The sequence below is a fragment of the Podarcis vaucheri genome, assembly GCF_965113315.1.
Source record: "Podarcis vaucheri genome assembly, chromosome: Z".
NCBI classification, from domain to species: Eukaryota; Metazoa; Chordata; class Lepidosauria; order Squamata; family Lacertidae; genus Podarcis; species Podarcis vaucheri.
In genome coordinates this window covers 8,754,010-8,766,400 of record NC_138758.1, presented here as the reverse complement: position 1 = coordinate 8,766,400, position 12,391 = coordinate 8,754,010, and the positions used below count along the sequence as shown (strand labels likewise).

The following is a 12,391-nucleotide window of genomic DNA, read 5'->3' as shown; positions in this document are numbered from 1 at the left end:
GAATGGAGAATGTATAGACATCTTCCCTTGCAGTCTCTTATGATTGGCTTTCCTCTAGGACCATGGTATAGATGTCGTTATTATCCAAAGATACTTTTTGTCCATGCTGATTTTCCAAAATGCACAGTTGGGCAATACCATTCCTAGGACCATGCAAAATGTCACAAAATAGTGAGCAAGTTTCAACAACTCAATAACCCTTTAATAGGCAAGACATTACACAAAACAGAGGCTGGGGACACAAGGGGGAAATCCTGCCTGATCGCCGCCCTCCTCCTCCCAGCTGTGTTTTACCTACATGAGGATACAGAGCAGAATGAGTTTGCTTTTAGTATGTAGGATTTATTATATGTGCACACCACCTTTCTTCCACAGAGCTCGATGGTTGCACCCAGTGCTACTCACCCTAAGAGTAAACCCATTTAAATTAATGAACCTAAATTAGTCATGCAAAATAATTTGAATTGGTCTACCTTGAGTAGGACTAGCACTAGGTGACTTCAATTTGATGTATTTGTTTATTTTTACTTCCCTTCCAACCCATTATATTAGTCTGAGGGAGATGGATTGGGCTCAAAATCACCCAGTAACCTTCATGCATGAACAGAGATTTGCACCAGATCTAAGTTCGCAACAGTATCAGCTGCCCCCGCTCCACGGGTTTTCAAGTGATAACAGATGGAAACATTTCAACTTACCCGCAATATGTCATCCACACAATTGGACTCACTGAGAAGGTTGACCTAGAAGGGGAGAAATGAATTATTCTTGTTATTACTATTATTAAATGTATTACCCTCCATTCACCCATAGGTTCCTGGACAGGTTACAACCATTTAAAATTCAGCAGGCAGTCAATGTGAAAGCAAACAAACTTTGAATTGTGCCAATGGAGATGTTGCAACAAGGGAGTTGTATACTCCCTATAACCAGCTCTGGTCAACAATCTGGTTGAAATATTTGAAGTAAAAAATATCCACAAAAACGGATAAAAGAAGAATAGACTTTAGTAATGTAACAAACTTCAATTTCTACTTCCAAGTCAACTTTATAAATTGAAGCAGTGCAAGAGAAGTGTTGCATTATTATAATTGCTTTTGGATGGCAATGGTGGTGAGATTATATTAATTGCCCCTGGTTGAGGCTGTAAAATAGCTGAAGAAGTCCTTCTTTGCTACAATGCATAACTTAAAAAGCTAAAGAAGTCTGGATTTCAACAGGATTTTTACTACCTCCTCTTTAGTTACATTTCCAATTAAACCACTTTGATCTATTGATGCAAAGAGACACTGCTAAATGTATTCACTATTGAGGTCTCTAGCCTTCCCTGAGATTCGAAAAACTCTTAGATCTGTATGTGCTCACACATCACACTTCTTAACTGCTCCCTAAAATGTAAAGGGAGAAGGAGATCCTAAAATAACTCACTTCCATTCAATTTATAAATTGCATTAATTAAATTCTACATTTCCAGCAGTGTGCAGCCCAGGTTCTAATGCAAGATCTAATTAAAGAAAACAGGAAAGTTGGAAACACAAAAAACACGCATACAAACCCCACCGCCACCCCCACATACCGAAATACTGGAATTGTAACACAGAATTGTAACTGTTTAGCCTCAAATTAATGAGGCACTCTGCTAAGCAAGAATGTCCATAAATCCCTAATGAGGATTTTAAACACATTAAAACTTCCTAATACAAAGTGTTTGCCTTTGTTTTTATCCAATAACAAATAAGCCAATAATTTTATGCCTCTAAATGACACTATTAACTGTCATGGCATGTTTTATTTGACAATAGCTCTATTCAAATACAGTAAAAACCAATTAATTTGCTTGCTGTGAAATGCTTCTTGATAGCTTTTATGGTTGCTGTTCCCCCTGCCCTGTTCTCAAGGAAATGTAAATAGGAGGTCAGTAGAGTGCCTGGTTTCACTTTAAAACACAGGGCAATAAGCTATAGATTTTCTATTCAGTTTGCATTTCAAATGAATGGTAAGATAACCTCCAATTTTTGGAGGGTCACCCAACATACAATGTCACCCTGATAAGCAAAGAGTTTCAGAGTAATCATTTTACGACCTGTGAAATAGCCAAATATTTGAGATGTGATCGTTGCAAAATTACCACTTGGCTCTCTCTTTAAACAACAGCCAGCAATTGAGTGCTTAGCCTCTATTCATTTCCTACCACTTCCCACGCTCTGAAAATGCAGAAGCATAAAATCTGTCATTGCAATATTAGTGTATGACAAAGGTGGTCAACCTTTTTGGTCTGGCAGGCCAGATCTTTATCTCTCACCCTCACACTGTGGGCTACCTTTTGACAGCTGGGTGGGGCCACCCACCTGCCAATCATCTGGTGTTATGGTGATGTTAGGCAACTGGTAGGTGGGTTGGTCTCCCCCACCTGTAAAATTGGACTGGCAAAGCAGCACCCAGCAGGGCTGAAATCCACCCCCTAGCCACCAGCTGATGTCACCCCAAAACAGCTAGGCTGGGAAGCAGCTTGCAGCTATGAAGGGCACTCACAACTCTCTCCATCTTCCATCCAATCAAGTACTGGACATATCAAGGTTCAAGGATATATTCTGGGCAAAGCACTCTGGAAGGGCACAGAGCAGGGATGGTGAGAAGTATGGATTTGGAGAGTCTTGAGGGTCAGATATAGAGAGCCCCGGAGGACCTTTTTGTGAACTGACTTGGAGTGGCTTTCCAGGGTTTCAGGAAATAGTCTATACTAATCCTGTCTTGAGAAACCATGGTTTGAGACTAGGACCTTCTGCATTAGAAGGTAAATATTATACAAATGAGTATGTCCAACTCTGTGTCAGATCTCCTTTTTCCCTTTTGTAGATGCAAGGCAAAATTTGGAAGAAGAAACAGAGCTATGGTTTCCACTCGCTATGAAAGGCAGTCGCCTCATTGTAATAGCAGTGCTATTTATTCTTTATTTTAATGAGGATTTTACATATGGAAAATATAATCAGCATTGGGCACTTTGTGGCAGATTATTGCTACATGTCTTCTTACATTGCTTTGGGTGATTTTATAGTGGCAAAGCTCTCTGTGAGTGAAATAAGAGGGCTTTCACCTGATTATAGAAATGTTGATCTGAGTTTTAGTTGGCTAATCAATTAAATTTGCAGCAATTTGGGTATGAGTGAAAATAATGGCTGTGAAACAAAAAGGATTCTTTCATGCTTTTGAAAAGAATAATTCCATCCTGCTGGGGAGCTAAAGAGGAACACCTCTTTTAAGATGGTGCTTGCCACCTGCAGTTTATTGTTTATATTGATTAGACACAATGATTTTGTGTCTTTGTATTTTAAAATCTGGTGTCCACTTAATCTAGGCACCTTTCTAGTCAATCAAATGAGTTTTTAATTAATCTCACTAAGCTAATCAATTATATCAGGAGTGGTGAACCCCTAGCGTTTCCCTTTGACCACTTATTTTGCCAGTGATGAGTGCAATTGCCTTCAAACTAGACACAGTGCTGGGCTTGGCAGAGAGGTTTAAAACTCTCTGCTCAGCCCACTGCTGCAATGGAAATTTGAATCATGAAATAACCCCCTCTTCACTTATCAGATGATCTATCTCATGAGCATGGAGTGGGCAATTTGAATCTCCATCAGATTGCTGGAGTGAGAAGAGAGGCTTCAACCTCTTTGCCTAGCCTAGAACTGAAGACTAGTACCTCACACTGATCAACTGATGAGCAGGAAGTGGGTAGTAGCAGCCTCCTCAGTTGATCTGTATGGGGGTTATTCTCTCTCTTTCTCTTCTTGTCCTGTAGATATGTGTGCCCTGTGGTATGGGCATGTAAGGGTGTGTTTGTCCCATGGTGTGGTCACACCCACCATAAGACTGCTGTTAAAGGTGTGGCTGCTGGAGGATCACAGCCAAGGGAAAATGAGAACCTCTGGTCAAAAAACCAAACAAATATTCACCACCCTGAATTAAATGATACCACCCATCCATTACATCAAGTAATCTGAAGCAGCCACTTTGTGATACAGATAGGGATGTTAGAGAACTGCATGAAAAACATAAACGAACAGAAATTGCAAATATCTACTTAGTTGTCTCATGTCCTGAATGGAAATCAATCCAGCAATTATGATTGGTACTTGCTGCTGCTGCTGCTGCTGCTGCTGTTGTTGCTTTCAGTCCACAAATGATAAGTAATTAGATTACTCTCCTCTCCTATATGCATTGCGTTTCCTTTGCATTTGGAATGAATAGGTGGAATGATGGCAATTGACGTGGAACATAACTAACTACATAAATTACATAAGTTACGCAATTTTGCCAGTGGGTTGAATAATGTACTTTTTGGTGGAAGATGAACCGCAGTGGAACAGAAACAATGCTGTGTGAATATAGGAGAAGAAGGCTATCGATTGCTACTAGTCAAGGTGTCTATATATTTCCTCCTGCAGCAGAGGCAGTATGTGGGAGATTATGAGCAATAGAGTCTGATTGCATTCAGGGCCTGCTTGTGAGCTTCCCATAGGCAACTGGTTGCTTTTGTGGGAACATAATGCTGAACTAGCTCAACTTTTGCTTTGCTCCAGCATGGCTCTTCTTGCTTTCTTATATTATTGGGGGTGGGCTCATTTTTCCTTTTCTAAATCTGTGTGACATTTGGAAGCAAGCACCAATTTGCATTAGGGTAGGGATGAATCATATTTGTTTTACTTGTGGAATGTCAGTGTTTGCCAATGCAAACATTTAAAAAAAAGGAAACTAAGGAATTCACTGAATCTCTTTGCCTGTGTGCCTAATTGCTGCTGGGCCAGTCAAAGAAGATCAGCGGTCCCTTCCAAAATCCACTGAGGACAGAGTGCCAAGTAGTTCTTTTTTGGCACAGATGAGGTGAGTTCACCAGACACACGACTGTGACAAATCTAAGATTGTAAAAAAGCTCTTTGCAACTCTATTGGAAAGCCTTCCAGCTATTGGGCTGTCCAGAGACAGATTGGTTTTTAAGTGGAAATCCCCATTTATATCAAAAGAGGTTTTAGCTGGCAACATTCCTCCCCCTCTCTCTTTTGCTGGAAAACTTTGAAAAATAGATTGCAAAATGCAAACCAATTCCTATGCAGATGTCTCTGAGCAGTTGAAGGCTGCTTTAAACCTGTGTTAAAGGGGATTAAATTAGATAACCAATCTGACAGAAAAATGCAAAGGTATGGGACCCTGGGCAGTTGCCCAGTTTACCTCCTGGCATGGGGGGGGGGTGTTTGCAAACATGCTACCCTCACTGCCAGTAATGTGGGTTCTTCGGAAACATTTGTATTGAGATAGTTGTTTCCTCAAGAAGTGGTAATTTGCAAATGAGACTCAGTTGCACTGGAAAACTTTCAGTTTGCACTGAAAAATTTCAGATGCCCTAGGGAGTGGCCTAATTTTAGAATGTTTCTTTTACTTCTATTTTAGTAAACAAAACTAAACACTTTGAAACTACCAAGCTTGCCTTATATTGTATTTGGCATCCATTATATTGTATTTGGCATCCATTCTTTGTTACTAATTAACTTATGAAATGGAAAATATTCCATGGGAAATTAAAGCATTGGAAGAAATGCCCCCCACCCCTGCTTCACTGCTCACTGCAGGTGAAGAAAACTGCCTCTCAGCTGTGTAAACTGGTCCTTCAAATACCCTTAGAATCAGGGTTCTTGTTTGCTAGAAACAGCTCTCTTGGAGGCAAGAACCAAGGAGACTGCATATGCAACCATAATGTCATTTCAGCTGTAGACATTCCAAACATTTAGATCTACATCACTGCCAGGATCACAACCGTTATATTGAAGAGGGGGATGCAACCAGGCATACCTGAAAGCTCATCTTATATGTTCCTCATCCCCCTTAAACTCTCTTTAATCAATGCACAAATGTAAATAAGACCGGGGGGGGGGGGGATAGGGGTTTCATTTGATCCCTAGCATCTCTTTAAAAATAAAAAATAAGGATCTCAGTGTTCTTAGAAGAGATTCCAGTTGATGTCTCAACTAATATATCGGGGGGGGGGAGGTTTTTCTTTCACTCTTCTTTTTTACATCTTTCACCTAATCCAGATCCCCCTCCCCTTTTTAAAGATTGGGCTAACACCTGACATTGCTTCACTTGTGACCTTTTTCATCTGTCAAAACAGACAGGTTTTTATCCTGCCAGAGTCAACCCATAGCCTCAAAAGGTGCCGTGCCAAAGCGTTAATCCATTCTGCTAGACAGTCATTGAAATTATAATTCAAAGTTCAACTTCCTTTAGCATTTCCTGTTGAAATATTTTTGGCATCTCAGGGCAGAAAGTTGAAATCTGGTTCCTTGCAGAGACTGCATCTCGTGCCTCTCTATAAATGTTGGCCGTGAAAATTCCTTATTGTTGGAGAGATCAGCAGATGCTGGCTCCCATTAATTTTCTTTCCCCAACTGCTGCTCACTTTGAGAAGCCTTTCTTTTACCTTAGGATGCTGACCTGCTGCTGGACCCCATCAAGAACAGACAAGAAGAAGACACTGATATATTAGGCAGCTGGGAATTCCCAATAGCAGCCTTGGCAGACTTTCCTATTTCCATTCATTTTGACTGATACCGTAAACAAAATAAAGCAAAGTTTGTAGGGGAAACTGGAAGCTGTTTGAGCTCCAGATGTAAATGGGCCAAAGCATTCTTTGCTAAACTTGCAAAGAGCCTCACAAAACATTTTAAGATGCCAGTCTGTGTGCTCATGCAGATCAGTGCTTGTTTATTGTAGGTTCGGATGTAAGAAGGCTTTGTATTCCATCCCATCATTTGTTTGCCACATACAGCAATGTTTCCATTCCACTGCAGTTCACCTTCTGCCCAAAATGGCACCATTTGTCTCTCTGTCCACTGAGACAAAATTATGTGACTTATGAAATTAATTATGTAAATTGCATTCATTACATTACTATTGTTTTATTGCACCCCACTCATTTCAATACTGACTATTTTCACTGGGTTGATTTCTGTTATGAACATGGGACAAATAAGCAAACACCATCAATTTCTGCCCCAATTTTCTCTTTTAATCAGACTTCTCTGATATCCTCAACTGCAGGCTACAAAAGATTAGTTAGCCCCTTTGGGGGAGGGGGTAGAGCCTCTCTGTGCATGGCAAGGCTGGGTTGTGGGAAAGGGAACATAGGAAGTTGGCTTTATGTCAACTCCGACTGCCTAGCTTGGTATGGGTTACACTGGCTGGGTTTCACACAGTGGACATGTTGGAATTTGAACCCAGGACCTTCTGCATGCAAAGCTGGCAGTCAGCCACTGAGACCTTCCCATATCTGAAGTGGGACAAGAGACAGCAACCATGAGACAATGGTCAAAACTGATGGGTAAGGCAAGAGCAATGGCAAACCAGGAAGCAGGATCAATGGCCATGTGAGGATACAGGAAGTCACCATAGCACATGAAGAGCCTGCTGTTCAAGAAAGGCTCAGCTGGAAAAGGAAGTCCTTATATACACATCCCTGCCCAGGAAAAATACCAATGCCCAGCCTGGACTGGAGAAGCCAAACTAGACCTGGAAGGTTATACCTGGGCTTACCACATGGGGCAGCATTCAAGAGTTGGAAATGGCCTAGTTACCTAGGTAAACAGGTAGCCAACCGGTTGAGTAGCTGTTCTCAACATGCTGCTACACCATCAAAAGTTGTTAAAAAATCTACAGGCTTGGTTGGGCATGTGTTCTTTTCACTAATTATCTTTTCACAAATGTATGCAGTTACTCACACTTTACCTTAGCAGATGTGTTGTCATACACATTGCTTGGCTAGATTGCAAAATGTGGGGGAGTGTGAATACTGGAAGGATGGCTGTGGTTTGGTATGCTCAGTGTTTGAGAATGTGTGAGTGATCTGGATTCGGCTTTAAATGAGAAATGGAGCAATTTTCTCCCCCATCCCTAGAATAATAATAGTAATTTATTTGTACCCCGCCCTCCCCAGCCGGAAGACGATGTTAGGGGCAGCTACCCACACCCTGTAACTCTCCAGCCTAATTCTCTTCATCAGCACTAAGCAGCATTGCCATTTAGTCAGGGAAGATGGAAGTTTGTTTTCCAAAACATTTGGAGGGCACCAGGTTGGGGACAGAGTGAATAGAGTGTTTGAAGCTTTTTATTTTTTTTTACCTTTCTATGGCAGAAAGGCTTGATTTTTCTCTTTCTTTGAAAGTCTAAACTGTGAAGCTTGGATGCTTTGTCTCCAGGGTAAATAAATTAATCTTTGGGTATTATTGGTAAACTTCTTAAAATGAAATCAACAGAAGGCTGATAAGAATGAAACATATTTCTTATATTACAAAGAATATGAAAAGGTAGAAGAGAATGAGCTAATCTTTAATAGGCCAAAAGCGGGAAAATATTTGTCATGTTCTGAACACCTGACAAGGAGAAATGGTGGCATAAATTATTCCTTCACAACTGATGAGGCTCCAAGACTTAATTCCATGCATCATGGCAAGATAACACACAGTCTTGTGCAGCTGACTCCCATAAATGCTTGAGGAGACAAGATATCTTCTAACATTCATTTGGCGATTAAAAAAAAAGTTTGCAAACATTCTGCACAAAATCATTCAAAGCGCTCTCTCTCTCTCTCTCTCTCTCTCTCTCTCTCTCTCTCACACACACACACACAGAGAGAGAGAGAGAGAGAGAGAGAGAGGACCAGAGTCGTTCGGTAATGAATCCGCCTCCCCAAAGAACTTTGGAACTGCAGCTCTGTGGCGAGGAGTAAGGGTCTCCTAACAACTCTCTACACCTGTAACAAATTACAGTTGCCAAGTTTCTTTGCACAAGTCATGGTTGTTTAAAATAATATCACAGTGCTTTAAATGTATGGTGTGGATTTGGCCACACAGACACACACAATTAAAAACACACCCACTAATTGCAACTGGTGCAATATTTAGAAAGGAACTTTGAAATCATGAGGTCTAACCCCCTGCTCAATCTAGGAAAACTACAGATGCCTGTCCAACCTCGGCTCACCACCATCAAAGGAAGCCCATTCCACTGTAAGAATCCTTTAAATTTTAGAACTCGTCTCCTTAATGTTTAGCCAAAATCTGCTTCCTTGCAGTTTCCACCTATTAGTAACACCTATCGTAGTAACAATGACGGTAACAACAACTATAATTATAGTAACAAGGAGAAGCTAAATCCAATATTTTACGAACAGAATAAGAAGGCAGACCTCCTTTGAAAGGTGGTTCTGGAGAGTTGGCATGAGCACCCAAAAACAGGTCTCCTTTCACCTATCTCCATAAAAGAGTAATCCAAAACTTTGATTGCCAGCAACTGCAGATGGGGAACTCAGCAATGAAGTTGAGAATGTGGAGCTTGTGGTCAGCCCCAATCAGCTGATTGGCGGTAGCATCAAATGGGTCACCCTGATGTCATAGGGGTGTCAGATGACTGACATGTGGTCATGTCACACAGTATTACTTTATTCACAGCCACACTTCCCACACCAGCATTTGTGAGTCAGTCCTCACATGGGCTACCCTTCCATCCCTTATCAAAGTGACATGGAGCCACACCATGACAAGCCCTATTTGGCAACTACTATGTGATAAGCCACTGGAAAGCTATCAGGGTGCTTCTCTTTGCTCCGATCAGATGATCAAACAGTGGGCCAGTCAATGGAAAGTTAAATTTGCATCCTTGCTGGACATCCTGGCAGAAAAACCAATCCAGTGCAGATGAGTTTGTGGTCTGATAAGTCACTCTTAATGCTTGTCAAATCAGTCTGTTGTCACAGTACTTCTTTGTAAAAGTACTTCTATTAAAAAGTGGGCTTACACCAAAGTTTAACCCACCAAAAATGTTCAAAGCAAACAAGGGGGTGTTGTTGTTGTTTGGTCATTTAGTTGTGTCCGACTCTTCGTGACCCCATGGACCTTCCAGTGAGCACTCAGGGCTGATTTCCTTCAGAATGGAGAGGTTTGATCTTCTTGCAGTCCATGGGACTCTCAACAGTCTCCTCCAGCATCATAATTCAAAAGCATCAATTCTTCGGCCATCAGCCTTCTTTATGGTCCAGCTCTCACTTCCATACATCACTACTGAGAAAACCAAAGCTTTAACTATATGGGCCTTTGTTGGCAAGGTGATGTCTCTGCTTTTTAAGATGCTGTCCAGGTTTGTCATTGGTTTTTATTCCCCCTCATTTAGCTTCATCTGTTCACAGTCTGTTCTCAGCTGCTCGCCAACCAGCATCTACTGGTTTGACACATTCCTTTTTATTATTATTTTTAAGGGTTGCTTCCTAATGTAATCCCAGTCTTAGGATGCAACAACGTGAAGGGACCATCTCATTACAAAGCCAATCGGATTAGGCAATGTGAGGCTATCATGAAGCCACACTAGAGTGAGGGCAGGAAACAATGCCATCAATCTAAATAGGCATTCTGACAATGCCACATTGTCAGTTTGATTTGATTAGGTAATGATGCCACAAAGCAAAGAGAAGCCAGTGCTTCTTTCCTTCACACTGGGGGGGGGGAAATCAGTGTTTTCACCCCCTTGTGCCCCCCTCAGTAATAAGTAATAAGAAAAGAGGGGAAATGTTCCAAGTGGGAGTGAATATGCATGGGGCAAACTCTTTGTTTTACAGTGTCTCTGTTACAGTCTCTGTTACTCTAATTTTCCATGTGCATAATACTTTCACATTTTTCCTAACCAGGTAAATCAGCATCAGATTTAGGGCAGTGCAGGCAGTTCCCCCACAAAGGGCGCTGAGCCAAGGGGGCACAAAATTGAAATCCATAATTGAGAAGATCCCTTTGGGGAGAATCATATTTTGGTCTTACCAGAGTCCACCCCTGGGTTAGCACATACCAATCAGGAGGAAACCCACCAGAATGTAGAATATAGGAAGAGGAATCTGTTACTCCCAATATAAATAATTGACCCTTCAATGTCTGGATTGATTCCCATGCTCACTTCAATGTGGCCAACAAATAATGTCAGCAAACGACATTCCTCAGGAAAAGAGTGCGGGTAAACAGAATAATGCTGCTGATGCAAACTAGTAGTTTTCTTCCCATCTGTTTTCCTAAGTAATAGCTGAATTGTTTAATCCTGGAGGAAAGCACCCATTTTAACCAGCACATTGCAAGCAATAGCCTCTGGTACCGAATATACTGCAGGAAGCCACGGCAAACAGCTTAGGAGGAGATGAAACAAAGAGAGGGTCTAATTGCCATGCAAAGCACAGCATCTCTCAGATGTGATGAGAAACGTGACTGATCCCGGGGAAATTTCAAAATATGACCACCCAAGCATAACAGAGGAGAATGGGTGAAAACCAAGCAAATGGCAACAAGGAAGGAGGGCAAGTACTGTTCTAGCTTAGTTCCTTTGATATAAATACCTAGACAGAGTGACTGCTCTCTGTTCAAAAATACATACTTCTGTGCTAATATAGCTGATACTTGTGTCTCTCTGTGCTTAATCTAAAGAGACTGGTGGTGGATGAAATCTTAACACTTCTGGGAAAGTAACTGGGTTCAGTCATTCAATATTACTTTTGCGCTAATTATTATTTCAGCAAATCCTTTCCATCTTTCACTGTTTTCTGTCATTTAATTATCTTAATTTATTTTAACCTTATCTTACCATTAAAACCCTAAAACTTATTTATACTTAACTCCTTATAACATTTCTACTAAAGCCATATAATTTCATTCCAACATTTTTCTAACACTCATTAATTTTGCAACATTTCTCTAAATAATTTTTTTAAACTTTTTTTTCAATCTTCTTCCACCGTCTCTTCTCCCTGGTCTCGGATTCTGTCAGTCCTTTCTATCAATACCATATGGTCCATCAACCTGGTGACCTTCTGTCCGAGGCTCTTAACTCTCTTCCATGTCCCTTCTGCTAATCTTCTTCATATTTATACATGCACTTTACCTTATCTTCTGCTGATCTTGTTCTTAATTTCCTTCCTTTGGCACTGAGGAGTAGATCTTGGGGAAACTCCAACCTAACAATGTCTTTATTCCTTCTCGACAGGTCAGCCCATTCTCCATAGTCAGAACTAAAGTCCAAAAGATATTTCAGAGCGCCACTCTCCCCCTGACCCAAATCCAGATCCCAAAGGCCAGAGGATCCCTGCATAGGAGGATCTATCCAACTTTCCTTTTCCAATCCAAGCAGGGCTCCATCCCACCAAATCTGACTTTCTCTAGATTCGATCCTAAAGGGCAACAGCTTATGTTCATCAAATTGCTCCTGTGAGGCCGGGGCTCTCTCCACTTGAATTACAACAACTTTCTCCTTCGTCTTCTCCACAGCTTGCCATGTCAAAACAGATTCCTGGGTCAATTCCCGAGTAATTTCTGTA

At 41.2% G+C, this 12,391-nt stretch overlaps 1 protein-coding gene across 6 annotated transcripts in view; it reads right to left on the bottom strand.

Annotated features, from left to right (window-relative positions):
• Positions 1 to 12,391, bottom strand: part of AFF2 (ALF transcription elongation factor 2) — a 401,939-nt gene that overhangs the window by 170,985 nt on the left and 218,563 nt on the right. For all 6 annotated transcript variants that reach the window (XM_082207167.1, XM_082207166.1, XM_082207168.1 and 3 more), the window contains exon 4: positions 699 to 743. In XM_082207167.1, coding sequence (XP_082063293.1) covers positions 699 to 743 — 45 coding nt within the window. The remainder of the gene's footprint in view (positions 1 to 698; positions 744 to 12,391) is intronic.